Source organism: Lichenostomus cassidix, chromosome 8, assembly GCF_008360975.1.
Source record: "Lichenostomus cassidix isolate B80296 chromosome 8, HeHo_3.0, whole genome shotgun sequence".
Classification (NCBI taxonomy): domain Eukaryota; kingdom Metazoa; phylum Chordata; class Aves; order Passeriformes; family Meliphagidae; genus Lichenostomus; species Lichenostomus cassidix.
This window is the reverse complement of record NC_139489.1, coordinates 10,106,986-10,131,765: the sequence shown is the minus strand read 5'-3', so window position 1 is coordinate 10,131,765 and position 24,780 is coordinate 10,106,986. Positions and strand designations below refer to the sequence as shown.

General features: G+C 43.2%; 1 protein-coding gene across 1 annotated transcript; it reads left to right on the top strand.

Moving 5' to 3' along the window:
• Positions 1–693: 693 nt before the first annotated feature.
• KDM4A (lysine demethylase 4A) lies at positions 694–23,672 on the top strand. The gene is made up of 22 exons (XM_085067794.1): positions 694–852; positions 1,118–1,270; positions 1,464–1,639; positions 2,752–2,866; positions 3,617–3,810; positions 5,221–5,270; positions 5,772–5,875; positions 6,941–7,078; positions 7,956–8,206; positions 8,993–9,183; positions 10,089–10,441; positions 12,181–12,298; positions 12,879–13,057; positions 15,229–15,433; positions 15,725–15,801; positions 16,519–16,574; positions 17,344–17,452; positions 18,378–18,566; positions 19,260–19,430; positions 19,870–19,989; positions 20,593–20,685; positions 21,713–23,672. Exons 2-22 carry the CDS (start codon positions 1,133–1,135, stop codon positions 21,851–21,853), a joined length of 3,168 nt encoding a protein of 1,055 aa, XP_084923920.1. The 5' UTR covers positions 694–852; positions 1,118–1,132; the 3' UTR covers positions 21,854–23,672.
• Positions 23,673–24,780: the final 1,108 nt, after the last annotated feature.

Below are 24,780 nucleotides of genomic sequence, written 5' to 3'. Positions count from 1 at the left end.
AAGCGCCCTGGCGTGGGCGGGCTTGGTGCCGATCCAGCCCCTCCTGCGTTAGCTGCCAAGCGCTTGCTAAGTATCGAATTCTACTCTGGCTTTGTTTACACGCGGAAACTGTAGGAGTATAATTAGCGGGGCTCGTGTGCTCGGTTGGCAGATGCCTGCTGTGTGTCACCGCTCCGCACCCGAAACTCGCCCGGCTCGCTGCAGCACACACGTACCGGGGGTAGTGCCCAGCGCTCCCCACCTAGCGCTGAGCTCGCTGGACCGGGATCGGCTGCACCCGGCGGGACTCCCCGCGGAACGGAGACAGGGAGCGGGCGGGATGCGGGCGGGTACGGGAGGGATACGGAAGGGATACAGGAGGGATGCGGGCGGGATACGGGAAGGATGCGGGAGGGATACGGGAGGGATGCCGGCGGGCTGCGGGCGGGATACAGGCGGGATACGGGCGGGATACAGCAGGGACGCGGTCAGGATCGGCCTGGCGCCCCGCCGTCCCTGCGCGGTCTGACACCGCCCGGGCTCCGCCCCCGCTCGAACGCCCCCTAGCGACTTCCCAGTCCCGCCCGCCCGCCTGCCTAGCAACCGCCCCGCGCCCGGCCTCCTGATTCGCTGGCCCGCCCCGGCCGGCCGTCGAATTCCTATTGGCTGCGAAGAGGGCAGCGGGCAGCGATTGGCTGCGGCGGCGGAGGGGAGGGGGCGGGGCGGCAGGGCGGGGTTCGGGCGGAGCGGAACGGCCGCGGTGGCGTCGGCGGTCCGCAGGACTCTTTGGCGCGTGGGGCGGAGGGATACGGCGGCCGGACGTGGGACTGGTGGACGGGCGGCGGCGGCGGAGGAGCGGAACGCACTGCCGACGTGAGCACGGCGGGCGGGGACTCGGGTCTCGCCGCGCCGGGCCGGACCGGGCCGGGAGGGAGGGAGGGAGGCTGGGGGGGTGAGTCGGTGGCGTTCTCCGCCGGGAGAGGGAGAGCGAGCCGTGGGGGCCTGACGGGCACGCGTCCTCCGCCAATGAGGGTGCAGGGCCGGTGCGGACCCCGCGGCGATTGGCCGGCGGGCGGGGGAGGCGGGGCGAGCGCGGTGTCCCGCCCCCCGCACAGACACCCCCGCCTCCTCCGCGCAGGGCCGGCCCGGCATCATGGCCTCGGACCTGGAGAGCCTCAACCCCGGGCAGCGCATCATGACCTTCCACCCCACCATGGAGGAGTTCCGCGACTTCAGCCGCTACATCGCCTACGTGGAGTCGCAGGGCGCCCACCGCGCCGGGCTGGCCAAGGTGCGACACTCCCTCTCCCCCCGGGCGGAGGCCGCGCCGCCGGCCCCGGGCCGCGCACCGGCCGCCTCCGCCCTTTGTTTACGCCGCGGCGCCGGTGGGGCGGGCGCGCCCCGGCCGGGGCTCGGCCCGAGTTGCCCGAGTGTGACGCTGTCCCCGCCCGCGGCCGCCGCTCCCGGCCCGTGTGTCCCCGCAGATCGTGCCGCCGAAGGAGTGGAAGCCGCGGCAGTGCTACGATGACATCGACGAGCTCGTCATCCCCGCGCCCATCCAGCAGGTGGTGACGGGGCAGTCCGGGCTCTTCACGCAGTACAACATCCAGAAGAAGGCCATGACGGTCCGCGAGTTCCGCAGGATCGCCAACAGTGACAAGTACGGCCGGTCCCGGGCACGTGGAGTTACGGAATGGTTTGGGTTGGAAGGGGCGGTAAAGATCATCTGGTTCCCCACCCCGTCAGGGCAGAGACACTTTCCTCAAGACCAGGTTGCTCAGGGCCCCATCCAAGCAGGCTTGCTAGGGATGGGACATCCACAGCTTCCCACAGGGGCCAGGTCCTCGGAATGGCCTGGGGTCAGCAGTGTGATTGTCACACCCTCGGCAGATGAGGTTGCTTGTACAACAGGCTGTGTGCACGGGGACCTTTGTCACCTGTGCAGCAAGATGTTGTTTGATGGCAGCAGAACTTTTTGTTTGTGCTGTGTGCTCCTGTCTGTCTAACCCCAGTAGCTAGACTATGGAAATACTTACTGAGTAGTGGAGAAAGGAATGTTTGTGAAATAAAAAAAGGAGGTGGAGAAAAGATCACTTGAAAAGGAGTTGAAGCAAAGTAGCCTTTGCAGTAACTACTTGGAAATCACATTGGAATTGCCAGCTGCAGTTGGTCCATCAAAGCTTGTTTTATCTTTCAAAAGCAGTACAGATCAGATATTTTAGAGTTCCGTTTAATAATACAATTTAATGGAAATTATTGGTTTATGTTATATATGTAATTGTCTGTAATCTGTGTCTATAGACACACATTAAATAGGTGTTAAGCCTAAATTTGATCCCCCAGTGCTGCACGTAGTCCTGTGTATAATTAGCAGGGAATGGGTATCAAGAGCTGGTTTCACAGTGACAGAAAACGTTGGGTGTTTGTTTGGTTTGTTTTGTAAGTTGTTCTTTGTATCATTTCTGGTTTTGACTGCGTCATTGCTTTTAAGTAGCTAGAAGGTGAAATTGTTCTGACCCCGGAAAAGTGCACAAAGCAAAAATGAAAGTAAATTGAGAAATGGGGAAGTAATTTTCTTCCTGATGCTTCCGTTCCCAAGTGTCACAGGAACCGAGCTGTGTTTGCTCTTAATGCTGCTCTGTCTGCTATTCTTAGCGGTCTGGCTGATAACATCCTTTTAAGTATCTTTATTGTAGCTTTCCATTATTTTAGTTGAGGAAAACATTGGTTTAGACTTGTCAAAGTCTTCAGTACCTTTCATGGTTTTTTCAGGTACTGCACGCCCCGCTACACAGACTTTGAAGACCTTGAACGAAAATACTGGAAGAACCTTACGTTCAATGCCCCCATCTACGGGGCTGACGTTAACGGCACACTCTACGACAAGGTAAGGAAACTATTCTTGTTTTCAGGTAACAGTTATCCTGGTATATTGCATTCCATAAATACTAATGGGGCATTTGACTCTTGCCTTTTGGAAAGAGTTAATCATAGCCTTAGCATAGTTCCTGCTTCTGGAGCAGGCGGCTGACAGAGGTAGCGTTCTAAGGGACCCTTGCTAGCACTTCAGTGCACTTTCAGTTCAGGAAAGCAAAAACCACTATTGCCCAAGTGTTGCTTAGTCCTGAAAGGTGTGTGAGAGTTGGAAGTGGATAAATGCTGCATTGGTATCCACTGGTATATGTATTTTTGTGGGACAGCTCTGTAGCTGTTACGTGATAGGATGATAAACGTCAAAAGAGAGTTTGCATTCTGCTTGCATGTCTCCTAAATTTACTCTTTTAAAAGATGTTTGGAATGAAAAGTGGTTTTGTTCAAGAGGGTTCAGACATCAGCTCAAGCTCAATCAGCATCAGCTAGTGTTCTATGCTCTGTTAAGTATGTAGCTTCATGATTATTTGTCCTTCGTAATCATTATGTGGACTGCTACCTTTTTTTCCTTCCTTTAAGGACAGTAAGCAATTACTATGCAAGCTATACACCATGCAAAACTTTAGGTGAACTAGCTCACAGCTTGAGCTGTGTTATTCTGGGATGTGCTGTTTCACAAGTGTCTGTTAGCTTTTGCAACTGTCATCTCAGCTGTGTGGTTTTGTTCTTTGTAATCCTTGTTTGACATGAGGCTTGTGTTTTACAGCATGTAGATGCATGGAATATTGGCAGATTGAACACAATACTGGATATTGTGGAGAATGAAAGTGGCATAACCATTGAAGGAGTAAATACTCCTTACCTATATTTTGGCATGTGGAAAACTTCCTTTGCTTGGCACACCGAAGACATGGATCTCTACAGTATTAATTACTTGCATTTTGGGGAACCCAAGTCTTGGTAAGATTTTCTACAGAATCTTCTAGATGTAGAAAAGCACTACCATAAAATATTGGAGTCAAAGTCATGAAGTTGGGTAGAATAAAATAATTAAAATTTCTCCAGTCTTGCAGTGCAGTTCTGTCTGATGACAAGAGCACTAGAAACCTGTAAGGAGCTGGAAAGCAGTGCATGTCCTCAGTAGAATTAAGTTGGTTACCTTCTAGACACTCTGCTGTCCTGATGTAGAGAGTTCTTCTGAATTACAGTATAGCTCTGCTGTGATAGAGCCAAAGCTTGGCAAACTTGCTTACCTTTTCCTGAAGCTCTAAAATGACAATGCAGAGGTATGGTCACACAGGCACTGGGGGAACAGGCAGCTTTTAACAGACTTTGAACAGTAGCTGTTTATCATAGATCTAAACATCAGGGTAGTGGATGTCACTGAGTGGTTTGTCCAGTGTCTGAGCTTTTCTGATTCTTCTTAGGGGAAGCTCCCAGATTTCTCTGTAACATGGGTTGCATTTTAAGAGTGAGTCATGCCCTTCTGTTCACAAATTAATTTATCAAGCAACTTTAGCAATTGTTTCCATGGCACTTTTGTTGGGAACTAGTATTTTTGGCTGCCTTTTAATACAACTTTGAAGAAAAAAAGATAGCTAGCACAATGTGACCCATGAACAACCCCATGCAGTGGCAGTAGCAGGGAAACATGAAACAGAACAGTTCAGTCTGTTGAACTATTTGGCCATTGCTTCTTTTACAGTTGTACTTGGAAGAAGTGAGCTTTACTGGTATCTTTGATTAATTTAGCAAGGATTTAGGACTATATTCCAGCATGAAAGCAACTAAGTAGGTGGCTTTATTTACTGTAGTCAACAAGGAGTTTTGTGGCAAACGTAATTAGGTGTGTACAAAGAGAGACATAGCCCTAAAGAGCACTCTGGGAGCTGTGCAGATGTTAAGGATGTGGCATCTAACTTAGTCCCATCTTGGTCTGAGCAGCTGAAAGAGGTGATCCCACTTTCTCTCCTGCCCTGTGTTCCTCCTTGTACTGAGTATACTGAGATTTCACAGCTGTGAACTGAGACGGTTCCAGAAGTGCTCTTCCTTTCTCATTGCAATTCATGTTTTGCTGCACAGATTTGCTTATTATGTATGTCAGAATTTTTATTTCCTTGACTGCTTGAGCAAAAGTTGTTGAATGAAATGGTAAGCTTTTGGGTCTTGATTTTTCTTGGGATCCAAAGGTAAAAGTCATCAATGAAGATTTTTAGCTTTATATCAAACCTTGAAAAATGCAAGTGTAGAGACAGAGGATTACTTTTTTGTAACTGATTCACACCTTGATGCCTGATTATGATTTCCAGTCAAACTTTGAGATTTTGTTGTTGTCACTTGAATTTAACAGACTTGTTCTTAAAACTGCAGGTACTCTATCCCTCCAGAGCATGGGAAGCGGTTGGAGAGACTTGCAAAAGGTAATCAGGCAATTCAGGCTGTGCCTTTTTGAAAAGGTGGGATGCACAGCTGCAGTGGATTTCAGCTCTTTTAGAATGCACAGGCTGGCATGACTGAACTGATAATTTGCCTTTTAGAGGATAGATTAAATTATTTCTGAGTGCCTGCTTATAGGCATACACACAAGAGAAATGTCACGTTACAATTAATGAACTTGTGGTCTGTCTAACCTTTACTGAGAAAATCCTTAGCTATTGATTATTAAAACTGGAAGGTTATGGCCAAAGGAAGATCCTTTTATTTGATGTCTTTCTTACAGTTCTTTCAAACTGGCAGCTGTTAAAAGATAAATCTTGGGGAGTTGTCATTTTTCTTCAGCATGCAAACTAACACACTTCAAATAAGGTGGTCCATACTTGTAGGGGAGAAGTCTAGGCAGTAATTTTTCACAAAAACTGCTGAAAAATAAATGTAGTTTGCAGCACAATGGTAATATCTCTCCTTGTCTTTTCTTTAAACAGGTTTTTTCCCAGGAAGTGCCCAGAGCTGTGAAGCATTTCTCCGTCACAAGATGACTCTCATCTCTCCCTCAATTCTGAAGAAATATGGAATTCCCTTTGATAAGGTGTAGAAAAGTAATCATGGTTATACCAGCTTGATCAAGAGGTTCCTGCAGCCTTGTCTTGTTTCTGACAGCAGCCAGTAGCAGATGCTTAGAGAGGAAAATAGAAACAGGGAGGATATTAGGCAATCCTTTCTCATTGTACTTCTGTTTATCTGGCAGTTGGGGTCTGAAAGAGTTTGAGACTGAAAAATCTGTCAAGGGCTCCTGAAAACAAAAGCTTGGTTTTCTGTGAATTTTAATTTTTTTATTTTTTTTAAACTTAAAACTAAGCGCTACCTCCTGTGTTAGATTCACTTCAGTGTTTAGATCTGTATGCAGTGAATGAGATTGTTCTTTTTTTGTTTCAAACTTGCCCCCGTTAGTTTTGTTCGTTGCAGTCTGCTTCCTCAATAGAAAATAAGGGTTGTTCCCTGTTAATTTTTTAATTACATTAGTAACTTTATAGGCTCCCTTACTTTCTCAGGTAATGACCTGCCATTCTCCCTCCCACACAGAGATATTAACGATCTAGTCTTTGAGGTCTTACTCAGAAATACTGTTTCATCTGCCTGGGCAGCTGAACAGTTTTGTCATCGTAAACCTCTACAGTGGGGAAATGTTGAAGAGCAGCGGTGGAATGCTGACTCAGAGTTGTACTTTAAAATGAACAGCAAAAGAAAACAGCAATAAATTGCCAAGTTCTGTGTGGATAGAAATTTACTCGACCTTAGCTACTGTTCAGCCAAACCTGTAGCTGATGCAGATAAGTAGTACCTTTATGAACTTCATATAGCTGGTCACAGTATTTTGTATGTATAACCATTTCTGTGCTATTTTGATCAGTTGCATTGTGTTTTAGTAAAAAACTGTTGAGCATGGCTTTTCAGTAAATAGATACATAACATAAGTAGCAAAATAGTGAAGGTCAGTATCAAGTCTGTCCATTGCATCAGGGAGCTCCAACCACCATCTGTGAGTGGGGTTTTTGGGTGCACTGCAGAGGGACATGGGAGCTCCGTTTAATCATAGTCACAAAGTACATCCTTAAATTCTGAATAACACTGTGATGTCTCAATTGTTTTCTAGGTGACACAGGAGGCTGGAGAGTTCATGATAACCTTTCCTTATAGCTATCATGCTGGCTTTAACCATGGCTTTAACTGTGCTGAATCTACCAATTTTGCCACTCTTCGGTGGATTGAGTATGGGAAGCAGTCGGTGCTGGTGAGTGGTCTGTTGCCATCATTAAACCCCCCCAGTTTGTTCTAAGGGAGTTGTTTCACAGCTTTTTAGAAGTGATGTTTGCTTCCTTTCAAAGTAGCAGCATCCAGGCAACCTCCTTCTTCATGCCCTTGTATCAACCTTGGATAGCATGCAACATATTTTGTAACTTTGTAACTTCTTTGTAAGTTTGTGCAGTTCAGGTGAGACTTCGAAGAAATGCAGGGGACTGGTTGTCTTTCCAGAGATGAAAGGGTATGCTTGGTGGGCAGAGCTTGTCAGTATTTTTCTCTAGTTTTTATTTATTGTCTGTTTAGCCTGGAATACAACTGTGGTAACTTAAATGACTTATCTAAATAAGTATCTTGGCAGAACCTTTAGACTGAATAGTGTTCTGTCTCTGTAGAAGTGCCTTAGAAACAAGGTTTATGTTTTCAGAAGCTACACTGAAATGAATGCTTTGGAGCACTAGCTGTAACCATGCCTAGGTGAGGGGGACCTCTGCTGCTCTTGGTAGGCTCAGAGTCTGTGTGGCTCTAATGTCTTCATTGTAGTCTCTGGTTTTGCTGCCTGTTTCTGTATGAGCTCATTTTAAAACAGTCAGCTTCTACCAGCAACTCCGTAGGTAGACTGGTGAGCTTTCTTTCCTAGTTGTTGTGATAATATCTGAGTTTGTGGGTTTTGCTGGCTTTTCTGCCACTTTTAGTAACCTAATATATATCCTTCTGATTTTCTGGGAAAGAGTGTTGAGCGTTCTGAGGCTCAGTTGCATGCGAGTGTGGGAGTTTGTTCCTCAAACTCCTGAAAGCAAAGTGCTAGAGAAATGCGGAGTAAAACTGTTGAGTATTTGGCCTCACTGCAATATTTTCTGTGACTTCAGTGCTCATGTCGGAAGGACATGGTGAAGATCTCCATGGATGTGTTTGTGAGGAAGTACCAGCCAGATCGTTACAAGCTTTGGAAGGCTGGGAAGGACGTGACTGTCATTGACCATGCTCTTCCAACCCCAGAGGCGGCAGAGTTCCTTAAAGGGGAACTCATGCAAAAAGTCAAGAATGGAAAACAGTGTGCTGAGGAGATGGAAACAGAAGAGATGTGTAAAGAGGAGGTGGATGGGGATGAGACAAAAAGGTACTGCTTTATATAATCCTCTGCTTTTCTATTGGATTATTAGAATTTGAACCCAGTTGCAATTCAGTGTTTGCCGTTCTGATAGAGCAACAGTCAGAGTTAGCAATAATATTTTTTCCCGGTAACAGGGATTGCTCTTAATATTTTTTACTATTTAAGTCCACATTAATGGATAGTCTGTGGTAGGCAGGAAACACACCAGCTTGGAAGTAGTTCTTCATCTTGGGACAGGCCTCCAAAGCCTGGATTGGCAGTGTGTACCCTGCACTGACAGATCAGAAGAGAAAGGGGGTCTATAGAGATCATGGGACAGTACTTGCTAGCAAATTCTGGTACAATCAGTGCTGCAAGCTGTGACATTGGTGTGCAGTTCCTGGTTGCTGAAGGTCAACAGGCTAATCATTGTACATTTTGCAGTTAAACGTTTTTCAGTCAGTGCCAGCTACTGTTGCCAAAGCTGCCTTTGGTGGTGAATTTTTTTGTTGTTGGTTTGGTTTGGTTGGGGTTTCATTAAGAGGGGGTTTTTTGTTTAAGGTAAGGAATATCTGGCTGGAGCATAGCTGCCTAACACATTATTAACATGCTGAAAAAGTTGTCTCTTAAGGATTACTGACTTTTCATCTGTAAAGGCAAAGAAAACTCTTCAGAGTAATTTGGAAACTGTTTGGCTTCCCAGATGCTGTCTCATAAAACACTGATCCAAACCAGACTATTTTATGTATTTACACAGAAATTCAACACATTTTACATGTTTGCTAACCTGACATAGGGATTTGTCTTCTGCAGCATCCCCAAGCACCGCATAGGAACAAAAAGGCACAGGGTCTGCCTGGAAGTGCCTCAGGAGGTGAGTGAGAGTGAGGCCTTCCCTAAGGAGGAGCTGAGCTCCACACAGTATGAAGCAGACATGGCAGAGCCTCATGAAAGGCCTACGAGTGAACTTGTGCAACAAGGTGAACAAAGGCTCAAACTTCCAGGTAACTGTGTGCCAGGCTTGTTTGGGGCTCTTTTTCTTGTGATGTTAGTTGGTAGGATGTCCTTCATGTCCGAGAATGCAGACACTAGTTTGTCAGAGCCCTTGCTAGCACCTCAGAAATTTCCTGTTATAAGACCGCGTTCCAGCTTCTGATTTTTATTCTTTTTATTTTGCCTGCCTTCATACAGAAATACATGGGGTGCCTCAGTAGTCTAAGCTCTTTTGTGCCTCTGTTGAGCAATGTGACCTGTTTATAGGAATTGCTTAGTAAAACATATGCACGCTTCCTGGTACTGTGGGTCTGGTATGCTTTATAGGTGTGTTACTTGTAATTTTGTAATAAGTAGGCTGGAGAAAATTCATGTGGTTTGTTAATAGGTCAGTTATCCTTGCTATTAGGGGAGGAGCAAGGGACCTATGAAACAACACAAGAACAAGGAAAGCATGTTATGCCCCCCCTTGTATTTTGTTTTCCAGCCCTTTGCAGCTTGTATTTAATAATCTTTTGATTTGTGGGTTTTTATCTTTTTTCTATTAAGTCTTCCATGAACGTTTGTAACCTCTTACCCACAGCAACATGTGGCCAGGAGTTGGGCTGTTTTAACTACATGCCTGTCTGTATAAAGGATTGTCTCTGTTTATTTCAAATTTACTGTCGTCTGGTTTCGTTTGATATACCCTAGTTCTTGTCATGGGAGAGGCAATGAGCAGATGCTTTTATTCTCTATCACCAAGCCACCTATGACTTTATAGGTGTTTGAATTAATTATCTACTCTCTACATGATGTACTGTTGCGTTTTTGGGTGTAGTAGTTTGCTTTTCTGTTTTGGTGTTGTGCAAATAGTTTCACAAATGTTCTCTTTCTGCCCAAACTTTAGAAAAACTCAGTATATCCCTTCTTTCAGATCATGTGGACTCAGCCAAATTTGAAGAACTGAAAACGGTGAAGCTTGAGGAGGACGAAGAAGAACAAGAAGCAGCTGCACTGGATCTCTCCATTTCACATGCTTCAAATTCCACTTCAGTGTTGCCAGCTTCAAAGCAGAGTGCAACATCCAGTGTTCAGTCCAGCTCACCTGCCTATTCTTCAGACTCTGAATCATCTGATCTGTTGGCAAAACGAACTCTTCCTGGGCCAGCCAGGGTGTTCACAGTCCACAGCTATGCTAAGGGGGATGCCAGCGGATCCGACAGTGAACAGACTTCAGGGAAGAAAGCCAGTGCCACCTCCAGCCTGAATGAGCAAGAACTGACAGAGGTATGAATGGCAAAAGAACTGAAAGCTGGAGGGCTGTATTTCTGTGGTCGGGGGCTTGCTGTGACAAAACTTCCTATCTGTGCAGATGACAATTTTGTCCCACTGGTGTTTGCATAGCACGTTGTACCTCTGGGTTTTGCTAAAGACACGGGCATTCAGGTGAAAGCCTTATACAGTTACCCTTTCTAGAAAGCAAGGCAATCACCTGTTTTGAGAACTTCTCTAAACTATTTAAGTGCTGTAATGTGCTTGGTGGTTTTGACATGGTAGTGTTACAGGCCAGTTGAGGTCCTTTTGCAGTAAGGGACACCTATTTGTACCTAAAATGCATCTAGTTTGTTCCAGCTTCTATTGTTCGCAATCATCACATCATTGATGTGATGAGGGGTTTTTAATATAAAATTGCATACGTGGACACATCTGTGTCCTTTTAAAAAAGAAGAAAGGATGCAACAAAAATATTAGTTGGGAGAACGTAAATCTGAGTGTTTATAAACTGCCAACGAATATTTTATTAAACAACCTAAGAGAAGAGTTAGAATCTTTTCTGTTAGTGTCTTCCCAATCTTTTGTTTTCCATTTTCAATCTGTATTTAGAGAATGGGAGGTCAGTAATGATTGTGTCCTAAGCAGTCAAGAATTACACAAAAGGAAGAGCAGACAGCCAAATCTGTTGATAATTAAGCTGAAGCTGAGAGATTTGTCATGGATATTTAAACTAAAGACATTCTGTTGCAGATAATGATATCTCCATTGCATGCTCTATGCAGGGAAGAGGTGAAATTTTGAATGGGTGTGGATTGTTTTCCCCAGTGTGGTGTATTTTGAAACAGATTTTCCATTAGATGGTAGCTGGGAATGCTAATTGCCATTTCAGTATTTCTTAGAAGTCTTGTATCCAACTCTGTGTAAGAGATCAGAGGTAATGATTACTGTGCTCTCTTCTGGCTTCTTTTATGAAAAGAAGATATTTAAACATATGTAAGACACATTTAATCCAAGAGTTACTTCTGCTTTTAAAAGAATAACAGATTTTTTAAAAAGAGTAGGTTCTTATCTAGTGAAAGACTTCCTGGGCTGTTAAAGTCATTGCCTTTATTGCCCTGCTTGTCAAGTTAGTAGTAATTTTGTCGGTGTGTCACTTGTTTTTGTATGAGGCTAAGGGAAGAGGAAATAGCTGTTGTTGCAATCTCCTTCTTCCAGTCTGTCTGGTAAGGCATCAGTGCAGGTAATAAGCAGAAAGGATGAAAGTGTACTTCATTTAAAATAAGCCTTTTAGTTCAGGATGTCTCTGAGCTCTGTATTGTTTCTAGTTTATTTTATTATTTTTTTGACTTTTAAATTTGGACTTTTTAAAGTGACACACAAACTGAGGTTTCTCCAGAATTCATTAGACTCTTATCACAGCTCTTAAGTTGAAGCATCCAACTTGTCTTTTTTTGTTTCTTTTATACAGTTCTTTAAAGAAACAGATTTGCATGAAAAGCTACACTGGGACCTGTGAAAAGTGTCCATTCTACTGACTCAACAAAGCTAATACAGCTCTGTCTGGTTTTTCATAGCAAAAGTGCTCTGAGCACTTTGAAAAACAATTTAGAGCTGAAGTTACTTTGTTGGAAGTAAAACTGTAGAAGCACGTGTGCATTTTTAAAGTTTCTTTAAGTTCAAAGTCAATTCCTTCCAAAATAATGTCAAAGGACACGTGCTAACCAACTGCTGAACTGCTTCTCCTGGTCCAGGGAAAGGACTATGGAAGCTCAGTGAAGGAGAGTAAGAAGTCCAAGGGTCGTCGCCAGCCACTGAGCAAACTCCCACGCCATCACCCACTCCTGGTGAAAGACTGCATCAGTGATGATGGTAAGTGAAGCCTTACGCTCTCTGGGAAATTGTGGAGAGGGTCTCTTCTGTGGACAGTGTGGGATAATCTAGTAAGTAACTGGTGATAAACAGGACTCAGCAAGGGACACCTCTGCCTCCTAGACAAGGGGCTTATCTCATTGCGTCATTAAATTTTTCTCTCAAATGGTGGTGTCTGTTTCCTGTACTTTTCTTTGGAAGGGAAAATTAAACCGGTACCAGAGACTGTTGCCTAATTGTATCTGCCTTAGAGCATTCCAGTCACTGATGTAAATATTCATGATTTAAAAAAAAAAAAGGTAACACCAAGTTCTTTAGTTGACAGCTTTAGTTTTGATGTTGATGTAATTTGGATCTGGTTCTGTTCCCATACACTAAGCCTACCTTGTGTCTGCACTGTTTCTTGATTGGTAGAAGCCTCTTAAAAAGGCGACTGGCTTCCATCACCCTTCTGTCAGTTTGCTTTCTGGCAGTCTTTTTTCATCTCCATTCATAGCTTCTTGCCTTATTTAGTTTCATTTACAAGAAGAGCATCTGTAAAAGGGCATATAATCACTGAGTGAATGCTGTCTTATCACAGAGGCATCAGAGCAGCTAACCCCTGAAGAAGAAGCTGAGGAGACAGAAGCATGGGCCAAGCCACTGAGCCAGCTGTGGCAGAATCGACCCCCAAACTTCGAGGCTGAAAAAGAATACAATCGCACCATGGCCCAGCAGTCCCCATACTGTGCTGTTTGTATGCTCTTCCAGGCGTATCAGGTATGAAACCAAGACTGTTCATGCTATCACAAAGATAACAGAGTAGGCGCTGCTGTGGTACGTAGTTTTAAATATGTGAGTTTGCATGTGGCCAATTAACAAAAGCAGTATCAGTGCTGCAGTCTTCCCAAGGAATTGTTCCAGGAGAGCACAAGTGGGTGAACATCCTCACACCTGTGGTATGTGCCATGTAGGCTCCCATAGGCTCACTCAGCTGGTCAGCAGAAGCTTTTGTGTTTTGTGACTTTTGCTCAAACCACAGAACAGAGCTTAAATGTTGCTGGAGCTGACTATAAAATCCCATTTCTCTTTTCCAGACTGACTCCACTTCTAAAGTGTTTTTAAAAAAATGCTTAGGTCCTCTCATAGCACATGGTCTTTGAAGAGCTGGCAAGGAAGAAAACGTTTTACTTTAAAGGATTTAGGGTTGTGTTTGTAGATGGTATAGATTGAAAGCTGTCTTGTCTTAGAGTGTATCCATGACAATAGTGTGTGTGTTTTGTCATGTTGACTAAATGCTTAGGCAGGAGTGCCACACCGAATTTTTTTAAATGCCTAGGATAAATAACTTTAGGGTAGGTTTAACTGTTGTCTGCATGTTTTACCTGCAACTTTGAGACAGTTTGACCTTTCCCATATACTAAGCGTATTTGATTCATTTGTAATCAGTGTATGATTGTGGTGGCACCAGAACCATGTCCATCACAGTTTTGGAAATAAGAACCTCACATTTTTTTTTAAGTTTTATATTTCATACAGTTACTAAAACCATAGAGCATAGTTTCTGTTAGATCTTGCTATTTCTATCTGAGAGTAAGTTCTTAGGAATGGAAATTTTACTTAGGAAGTGTGTGGTACATGAGGATTTTACTAGTCCTGAAGGGTATAAAGTTAACAATTCAAGGACAGTTGAAGTTCTGTTAGCTTTTTTTTTTTTTACGTTGCTGTTGAGCAGAAAACTCTTAGGTGCAGGTTTTCAAGTGTGCATCTACACCAGCCAGTGAAGCAGAAACTCTTCCAAGATTTGAGCTGTGGTTAGTCTTTGTTCCAACTTCAGAAAGTCTATAGCAAGTCTGGAAACTCACTTCAGTTACCCATTCAAATAAAAAATTGGCACAAAATGCCAGACAAATATGCACTGTTCCTTTAGGAAGAAGAAAAGTATCTAGCTGTTTGGGGGGGAAAAGTAATATTTTCTTCAACTTCGTTATAGATTTCCCTCAGTTGTTTGGTCTTTTGCTTGACATGCAATATAAGTTTAAATCAGTAAGTTTTACAGAATCAGACTAAGTAAGACTTGTTGAAAACATGTCCATTTCCATCCAGCTGTGAGCATTACCTGGACTTTTTTCCCCTACCTTTTGATGCACTCTAGGAGGGGCAGTTACTGCTACTGCAATTTCTGCTAACAGTAATTTTAAAAGATTATGCAAGCTACTTCTGTGGTGGCCTATGAGGTACAAAAGATAGCTTAAACATTTTTTCAAAGAGAAAGATTAATTTCTGTTTAGCTGTTCAGAAGAGTAGCTTGAATGGAAACATATCTCTGTAAATTTTGTATCTTAGCTGTTTGATTTTACGTTGACTTAGAAGAAAAATCTACAAAATATTAGCCTGAAAGTCTCCTGAATTTATATGGGAATCTGCATTTTTAGTTTGATTATTTTCCAGGAACAAATTAGTTTTAAAGCCCATTAGACTTGTTCAGAACTACACAGGGAAAAAAATAATGGGGATTGTAGTAGGTGTCTATTTGTGTGTTGGCAGTCCTCCTATAGTGAGGTAAGTTAAGTGTACACAGATGGATAACAGTGTTCCTCTGTGTTACAGGGGGAGGATGCAGAGGAGGTGTTACCTGTAGAGCATGAGGTGGGCTTGGTGATTCCATCTCCTCTGCCAGAAGAGATGCAATTTGATGTGTATCTTGTCGCTCACTAGAGGGATGCAATTCAGACTTCCTGTTTAGCATTTGGGTAGAAAATAATTTCATTCTGAAGCCACAGCAGCTGAGGATTAAACTGTAACTTTATGTAGTCTACCAACTCTGTAATCTTCTAGCACCTTCATTTTTTCTTAAAACTGGATATATATATATGGAATAGTGTGTGAGTAAAGATGATATCGAGACCATTTTACTTGTAAAACTCAAATTCCCTTTCCATCTCTCACAGGCAGAATGTGAAGGCAGCAGTCAAAACTCTGGAGTAACTCCAGCTGCTGCAGATGGGAAGATCCGAACTAAACCCCTAATTCCTGAAATGTGCTTTACTGCAACTGGCTGCAGCACTGACCTCAATCTTTCAACTCCTTACCTGGAGGAAGATGGAACCAGTGTACTCATCACCTGCAAGAACTGCCATGTCTGTGTTCATGCGAGTGAGTGCATCCAGATGTTACCTTGAGCTCTGGTGTTCTCTGTACTGAGTCAGTACATCATAGCAGGCCTCTGCCAGTGGATTTAACATACAAACAGACCAAGTTCAGTCCTTACCACAGAAGTATATACTTGGGTACTGGCCTGTGGAATAGGCAGTTGGCTGCATGGGTGGCTTCAAGTACACAGCCTTGTGCTGGGGTTCATTGCTTTTAATTCCTGCTTTACTTCTAGGCCCAAGGGGATTTGGTTTGGGTTTAAATAAGCTCTTAAGTGAGATGTATCTGTTCTAGGTTGTTATGGTGTGTCCCCTGACAAGGCCACTGAAGACTGGAAGTGCTCCCGGTGTACAGAAAATGCCTTAGAAGAGGTAAGGTTTTTCATAAATGGAGTCTGGTACCTCTGGGAAGTTGGCCACAGAGTTAATTCCCATAGTGTTGTGGGTGTTGGTTTTTTTTTTAATTATCCTGTAGAAAGAAAGCAATTTAGAGAATGTGTAGGAGCCACTTTCTCTTTTAAACTATAATGATAGCCTTTTTACTGGTGCAAAGCTGCTGAGCTCACTTGAGTCAGAGAGATGATGTTCTACATGAATGTAGGAATAGCTCCATTGTCTGTCTGAATTTATGGTAGCTACTATTTCTAACCCAGAAAGTAACTTGTGTTAATAACTAGGCAGGTGTGCACATATGAAGAAAGCAAGAAGAATGGGATTCACTCAAACAGCTATATAGACTCTAGGTCAGTAGAATGGGTCAACCTTTTGGTTTTTATTTCCTCATGTTTGTTCCAGATCCTTTTACACATTCCTAAAGGATATAGGGTATTGCAGGTGTAAAAGGAACACAAAACAAACAAGTTGACCCTTCAGTGGTAGGTCTGCTTGCTTGCAACAGTCTTGGAGTCTGCCCTAAGGGCAGCAGCTTTTGAGAGGTGAGGGGCTGATCTGCAAGGTAGTACAAGTTAGCTCTCTCCTGACAACAAAATAATTTTCTTTCTCTGAAGTGCATTTTGAGGTGGAAGTTCTGCAGCAAGTGTGGTGCAGTGAACTTCACTCTTCCAGCTAATGCTTTCTTCTTTACTCCAGGACTGTTGTTTGTGTTCATTACGAGGAGGAGCTCTGCAGAGAGCCAATGATGACAAGTGAGTATTCCAGATTTTTTTGATTTCAAGGAGAAGGTCAGTTAAGTATCTGAGAGTAAGCTGGTAAACTGCATTGGTGTAACAGAGTGACCAACAATACCCTTCACACTTTGTTCATTGTGTTCTCATGCAGCAGTTCTTATCTCTTTAGGTAATGCCTGGTTCTCATTCTGTTGATAGCAGCTGTTAATTGCTTAGCATTTGAAAGTGCAGAGCTGTAATGTGCAGAGGTATAACCTACCACATAAAAATAAGGTTCCAAATGAGATAACATTTCTCAGTACATTCTCTACAGAGGATTTTGATTTTTCCATCTAATTTGTGGTTACAGTGATGACCAAGGGCAACCATAGTTTAAAGTAGCACAACATTGAAATTCAAGGTACCTCCACAGTACAATGTGCATACAACTGCCTGTCCTGTGTCCTTTGGGTGTGGTGGATCATTGAAGTTATCTGATGCAAAATAGCAATGGATCAGACTTGTAGCACCATGAAACAACTGAGACTTGGCCAGGCAGCCTTTTATCATGCAGGTATGCAGCCAGCGCAGTCACTAGATTGCTGTCCTGTTAAGCCTGTTAGTAGTAGATTTTAAGTCAGAAGTCTTGAGTTTTCCCTACATGTGACCTGTTAGTAGCAGTAGCAAGATTACATTTATTGTTGTTTATATGGCAAACTTCAACAGAACTGTATTTACTTGAACTCCAAAGCATCCTCTGTTGGCCTAATGCATATTATTTTCTTTTTTCTCTCTGCTGTCCTGACAGGTGGGTTCACGTAATGTGTGCTGTGGCTGTACTGGAGGCAAAATTTGTGAACATCGCAGAGCGGAGTCCTGTAGATGTTGGCAAAATCCCCCTGCAACGTTTCAGGCTGGTATGGATCATGTGTGCTGCATCGGTGCTGTCTCTAGTCCGTTCAGAATCTGAGGGGATTTGTTTATCCCTTCAAACCCAAGTCATCTCCTCTCCAGACTGAACTATATAATCTGCTCGGTTCTGTGTATGAGAGATGGCAGTTGTCCCTATTGCCGTTTTTTTAGGATGTGTTTATCCACATGAAGAGCTAGCAAAAGGGGCACAGTTTTCAGTATGTGGCAAATGACATTTATACAGTGGTGTAATGGTGATATTTTGTTGTGCTTGTTGTTTTTGTAGTCCCTAGTATTTAACTTGCCTTGACTTCTCTCAAGCACTGAGATGCTTCAGGATATGTGAGCCATTCCTATAATGGGCAAAAGTCTTCAGCAGGAAAGCAACTGTACTTAAGTCTTTTAACAGCTCAGTGTTGAGGGGAAAATGACTCTGCTTTTCATATGCATTGCAGATAACATTCTTTTCCTACAGCTGCCCAGCAGGCCCACTTGAGTCACTGGTAGTAGTAAAAGAATTTTAACTGTTACTTTTGTGGTCATTTCCCATTATTCTAATCTTGTTGCTTGTATTTACGTAACTTTTAAGTCAAGTGCTGAAAGGCCCTATTGAGCTGGAGCATTGCTGGCTGATTTAATCTAACATCTGTTACTGACATCCTTGGGTTGCATGCTTTGTGTATGTTGAGCTGGCAGATACTTAATTTACATTTTTTCTCTATAGCATTACTTTTACTTTCATGAATTATTGTCGTGTCATAAACTAGTACTGGTAGCTTCCTGCTTCTGTTTAGTCAGAAAGCAACACTGTTGTCAATGAGGCTGAATGGCACAGCTGTTATATTATAAGCTATTACAGCTAGACCAGGTAGCCCTTAATGTGGGTTAAAAGATAGTGCCAACCAGTAACCTCCAGTTTCTTGTCCATAGAAATGCATCTTTTGCAAGAAAAGGAGAAAGAGAATTGCAGGTTGCTGTGTACAGTGCTCACATGGTCGGTGTCCCACATCCTTTCATGTCAGCTGTGCCCAAGCAGCAGGAGTCATGATGCAGCCTGATGACTGGCCATTTGTTGTCTTCATTACCTGCTTCCGGCATAAGACTCCATCTCAGGCAGAGGTGAGTAGGTGTGTTATTCCCAGAATTTGAACTGCAGTGTCTTGGAGGGACTGAAAAGTTTTTAGATTGTGTGATTCTTTTGAAACTTTGTTGAAGGTTTGGCTGTCTCACAGTATTTCATGTAATCTAATGGTGTTTATCTTGGATTCTGAAATCAGCCTTGCTGCTACTCTGATCTTAGTCAGATCCTCTGTTGTACTTTGGTTTGCAGACAAGAGGGACTGAAAGCATCACATCCTTCCTGTGGCTGTTGCAATGAGGAATAGTAGTGGGGTTTATGCTGCAATATTTAATATGCAAGAGTTAGTGCCAGTGCTCCAGCAGTCTGTGTGACTGGTCATAGAATTTCACATTTAAGTGATTGATTAGTTTCTAAAGTTCCCATGCAGCCTTTTTAACCAAAACCACAACAATCTATTAGAAAATGTTTTCTATAAAGGCCTTCCATTGCTCTGAAGAATGAGAACCTAATTTACTAGGTAAATTAAGGACAGCAGCATGTAACAGATTAGACTTCAGGCATTTAAAATTCTGCAGGCAGAACTTCTGTAAAAATGCTACTGATGATGTCTTAAGTAGAGTAACTCACCTGAACTAAAATGTTTTGCTTTGTTATTTGCCAGCATTGGAACCATGGTCTTCAAGACATTCTTTGTTGGGTTGTTGTATAAAAAGTGGTTTTTCTCTTCACAGCGAGCTAAGGCTGCACTCCAGGATCTGTCCCCTGGACAGATAGTCATCAGCAAGCACAAGAATGGTCGCTTCTATCAATGTGAAGTGGTCAGCCTTGCAAAGGAGACTTTCTACGAGGTCAACTTTGATGATGGCTCCTTCAGTGATAACCTGTACCCAGAGGACATCGTGGTATGTTGTGCAGTGGGGTTCTGGTATAGGACACATGATGCGAGTCAGTTCTTGCTTCTGTAGAGCAGACACATCAGGGGATGTGGTAATTGTTCCTTGGGTTCTGTAGTGGCTGAGATGTGCTGTAGGAGGGCCTTAGGGATGTTACCTGAGAATGACTTAACTGAGGCCACATAGGGAGTGCAGCTGATCTCTGGCTTAGCAATGGTAGGTCTGAAGGAAAACTTGCTGATACTTGCCTGCCATTCCTACATCAAATACTTTGAAGTTGGTACCACTGCTTGGATTTAAATAAGATGACATTCATGGATGTCTCTCATCCCTAAAATGGAGAATTGTTGGGGTGGTGTTCAGTGTGACTCCTTGGTGGTTTGCTGAATCTTCACATAAGGAAGCTACTTACCCTTCTTGTCCCTTCCATCTCCCTTCTTCATTCTAGAGTCGAGACTGTCTTCAGTTAGGTCCCCCTGCTGAAGGGGAAGTCGTGCAGGTGAGATGGACAGACGGACAAGTTTATGGAGCCAAGTTTGTCGCATCACATGCTATCCAGATGTACCAGGTACAGAATTGCTCTCTGCAAATTCATCACTCAGAACAAGTCAATCATGTTAAAAGGGTTGCTGTGGGGGAGTCATGCTTAAACACTCCAGGGTAAGTTACTCTCACTATGTCAGCAATGACAGATGCTGACAGCAGTTGCTGGAAGTGATACAGCTTGCAGCTGTATGTACATCTGGCTACCTACTTGAAAGTGTCCACTTCTGAAAACTGCTGGTCCGCAATTCTTCATCAGACTGTGTTCCTGTAGTTTAAACTACTTAAAAGAAGTTTATTTTTGCTTTTGTCTAGTGAGAGTAGAGTGCACCATGCCTTTCATGCTTCCAAAAGGATGAATATTTAGGCGGTATTAAAGAGAACAGCCAGATCTGTCTTGTAAGGTGCTAAAAGAATATCCCAAAACTTGCTGGGATATTATTGTCATGAGATTAAGGTTTTGATTAAAATCTGTTGCAGTGTGCGTAGCTGCAAATGTGGCTTACAGACTTTAGGTGGTAGAAAATTATTTCATGAGTGAGCTCTGTGGGGAGAAGGCAAGTTCTGGGTAGCTGTGGGAGGATTCTAACTTGTGAGACTTCTGACAAAACTTTTGGTTCTCTTCTAGGTGGAATTTGAAGATGGTTCACAGCTGATGGTGAAAAGGGATGATGTATATACTCTTGAAGAAGAGCTTCCTAAAAGAGTGAAGTCAAGGCTGGTAGGTAAACGGGGTGCAAATTTTACTAAAGAAGTTAGTTTAACTTAATTTGTACTTGAACAGCAATCTGAGCATATGGTAGCAGCAGATTACAATCTGGTACTCTCCTCAATCATTGCAAAACTCAGTAGTTGATCAGGCTATAAAAGTGAAGTTTTGTCTTGCTCTGGAGAGAATTCCTCCTTCTGCAGGAGTGTGAGTTTGTATCATGGAGTCAGTGATTGGGAGAGCACATTAATGCCCTTTTATACCTGAATTTGTAAGTTTCATTGTCTGCTTCCAGTGCAAAGAATGGCCAAGTTCCTTCACCTACCCTTTGCTCTGAGGAGCTCTTTGTAGGGTTGCATCAAAAGAGCTGTCTGTTTCTTGAGACTGTAAAATTATTCAGGTGGGAAAGGACCTCTGCAGGTCTCCATATGCCTGTTCCAAACAGGGGTAACTTTCAGAAAGGGTTGCTCAGAGGTGTCTCTAATTAAGTTTTGACTATCAATAAGGATGGAGATCCCACACTCCTTGTTTCTCTGCTTTACACTTCCCCATACAAAAGTTGTAGTTACAGACAGCACACTGGGGTGTCTTGCTTTACAGTACAAACATGCACATGCTGATGCAGATCTGTTGGCTGGCACACAGGATGTTAGAGGCTTGAGAAAGAACATATTATAGCTGAATTCTGTGACCAGGTGTTTAAACATGCCTGCTCCATAAAGCAGAAATTGTACTAGATTGAAAATTGGAACAGCTGACTCTGTTTATTACTTTGAGAAAGTGACTGTGAATTTAAATTAGGTGGTCAGTTACATTTGAAACTTGAGATTCTTTAGATCTCTGATTACAGTTCACTTAAACTTATCCCCAGACTTGTAAATCCAGTTTCTTAGATATTTCTTTTTGTGTTTGGTCATTTTTTGAAGAAGGCTGCATGTTCCCATGTGTCTTGGTTGGTTCTTTCTTACATGCAATAGGAGGATGTAAAGACAGGCATTTGGTCTGTGCTCTAGTGACTAATTCTGTCTTTTTCTCTTAGTCAATAGCTTCAGATATGCGCTTCACAGAGATCTTTGAGGAGAAGGAGGTCAGTCAAGAGAGGAAGAGACAAAGAGTGATCAATTCACGCTACCGTGAAGATTATATTGAACCTGCCTTGTACCGGGCCATCATGGAGTAAACACTGCCTGTGGCAGAGGAAGAAGATGCCCACCTCCCCCAAGGATTTAAACGTTCCAGTACAACAGGCCATATTTGGATGCTTTGAATCCAGGGTTTCTTTTGGGGTTTTGTTCTTTTATATTTTAAGGAAGCTAAAAAGCTGATGCTCCGCAGTAGCTGTAAGGCAGCTGTTGGATAGTGAAAAAGATCCCATTTGCTGAAGCTGATGCCTGCAGCCTGCTGGTCTGAAGTTGGGTCCTTACCAAATAAGCCAGCTTGGGGATGTTGCTTTCATTTTGTTGAGCAGTCTTGCTTTTTCTTTAGAGACAATTTTGACAGGTGGCAAACTCTTTGGGGAGTTTTTGCCGGGAATCCTGGCAGCTGCAGAATAGATAGTATGGTCTATTGTTTTAACTGAATAATGTTCCTGAATTTAGGAGTCTCCCTGGTGACCACACCTGGGCTTGAGCAGGCAGTATTACTGGTGCTGGAAATGGAACCTCTTTTATATTTATATCCATCTTTTTGTCGCAAGCAGCTTAAGTCTCTTGTTTCTCAGCACCTCCTTTCTGAGGTTGAGCTGTAGGCTGTTCAGATCTGAACAGACAGGAGGTGCTTGTGTGAACAGGTGAAATGTGAAATTGAATCCTGTAGGACAAATTATTTAACCTTCCATTTAATATTTTTGTTCTGATAGCGCTTTTAAGTTACTTAATCATAAGTTTAACTGTTAATAGTACGTGCCTCAGAACCAGTGAAATCTCTCTGGAGCCTTGTGCAGTGCAGCGTTCTAACAAGAATAGGTGTCCAGCTCCCAATAGACATTCAGCTCCCAAAGAGTTTGAGTTTCTCTAAGGCAATATGACTAAAGGGACAGTCCTAACTCTCCCTTCTTGAAATCCAAGCATCACAGTGTTGGGGATGACAGGGCAGCAGTATCTGAAGCAGTGCAGTCCCTCTTCTGGGGCAGCACTGTCTATCGTGTGTCCACAGGCGTTTGCTTACAGCAGCTAATACTGAATCTGAGACAGATGAAGTATGCACTGAGTTGTGTGTGTTACTGAAAGCTGTGTAGTGCTCTTCTGAAGCAGGAGTGCTGCATATTGCTGTCTGGCAAAGGTTACCATGTAATTTTTATAGCGTATTAGAACACATCTCAGTTGTGGTGGAGAGAACTTGCTACCCCAGCCATAGGAAGCTGCGTTGAGCTGGGTAGTAGGTGTACCTGGAAGATGTGCCAACTTGCTCCTTGTAATTTAAGCATTAACACACCACAGTAGGAGCAGTGTAAATGCATGCTCCTTTCCCATTCTGTAGGAAAGGGATTTTAGGCTGTGGGGCAGATTGGCCACCTTCTTTTTGCATGGAATGATGGGATGAGTTTTCCTACTGGAGAAAATCATGATTGTGTGTTCTCCAGAAACTGTTCAAGAGAATTTTCTAATGAAACAGACCTAATGCATCCCTGCTTCTATAGGGACATGGCAATGTGTCTGCAAAGTCTGGATTTGTAACTTCTTTCCTTTTGTTACATAGGAACGCTATAAACCAAACCCTTCTGAAACCCCGGTGCATCAATTTGTGATTAGCAATAAAATGTAGTATTGAGTAGTGATACAACTCTTGATCAGAAAAGAAATAAACTGCAACTTTTATACAGAAAATCTTAGCCCTACATTTTTATAGGGTCAGGAGGATGATCTGAGCAGCAAAGATTTGCACAATCACTGTTTTGCATCGTGGTAATCTGTCCTATTTTTGTGGTGGAATGCCTTGTTCATCGGTATTGGAAGGCTTAAAGAGATTCTGAAATAAGATAATGGCTTTCTTTTGTGGTTTTTGGTTTGGTTTGGGCTGTTTTTTTTCCTTTTCCCATGTGCAAAACTCCTGGTCTCAGGGTATTAAGTGGTTTTTTAACGAATGGGATAGTTGGCTTGATAAAACCAGGATCTGTGAAGACCGGAGTCTGGTAGCTGCAGTTAATCTGGCCCAGGCAATAGGAACAAAATTGCACTTTGACATCTGAGCTTGTATGTAAGCCTCTAAAGTGATGTGCTGTCAGCAAACGTGGAGAAGAGCTGGCAGGGCCTTAACAAACTTGCCTCTGTTCTGTCAGAGTTAATTTGGAATTAACTTCTCATAGGCTGAACACTACCTGTGTGTTACTGAAGAACATATTCCTTGTCTCAATCTGCCACCCTCCAGAGAAAAGATGCCTGCATTCAGGCTTTCTCTCCAAACTGCCATAGAACTTAAATGCACCTTTTATATGTCACATGCTACCTGTGCTGCAAACACCTGGCTCAACAGCTTCATCCTAAAATGATGACCTAGTAGGAAACAGCTGGATTTGTTTGGCATGGTGTTTTTGGGGGTGGTTCTTGGAGTGTCCCTGTGCAGAGCCAAGGGTTGGATTTTATTGATCCTTGCGTGTCCTTTCAAGCTCAGGATATTCTGTTGTTCACCTGCAGCAGGTTTTGCCACTCACCTCTAACAGTATTAAGTGACTTTCAAGAGCTCCTGTGCAGCGTATTTGATCTGGAACAGGAGCTTTGTTACCTGTTTTTTTGCATGTTTTCTGCAGGTGCCAGATTTGCTCTTGTCAGTTGACTGCACTGTGTTGGAAACTGCTGTTGTCCTGCACTCTGAGACAAAGGACCTTCCCAATTTTTCTGTCAGTTCTTGTGCTGCATTATTCAAATGTGAGCAAACTATTACCAACTGCAGGGACTAAACTGCATTTTAGCTTCTCTCTGTGAGCTTAAAATTGGTGACCCTGATGTTTGAGAGGTTTTTATCATTTGACTTTGCAAAAACAATTTGGTTTATGGCTTGAAGTATAACAGATAGCAATAAAAGCTCTGTACAGAGCAGCTATCTCAAAAGTACATAGGTTTTCCATTACCTAGACTTTTATCATGTCTGATCATTTTCTCCAGTGGTTTT

Coding starts and splice junctions, on each gene's coding strand:
- KDM4A (XM_085067794.1), top strand. CDS start 1,133: ATGGCCTCGGACCTGGAGAGCCTCAACCCCGGGCAGCGCATCATGACC. Junction 16,575..17,343: donor CAGAGAGCCAATGATGACAA/GTGAGTATTCCA, acceptor CTGTCCTGACAG/GTGGGTTCACGTAATGTGTG. Junction 20,686..21,712: donor AAAGAGTGAAGTCAAGGCTG/GTAGGTAAACGG, acceptor TTTTTCTCTTAG/TCAATAGCTTCAGATATGCG.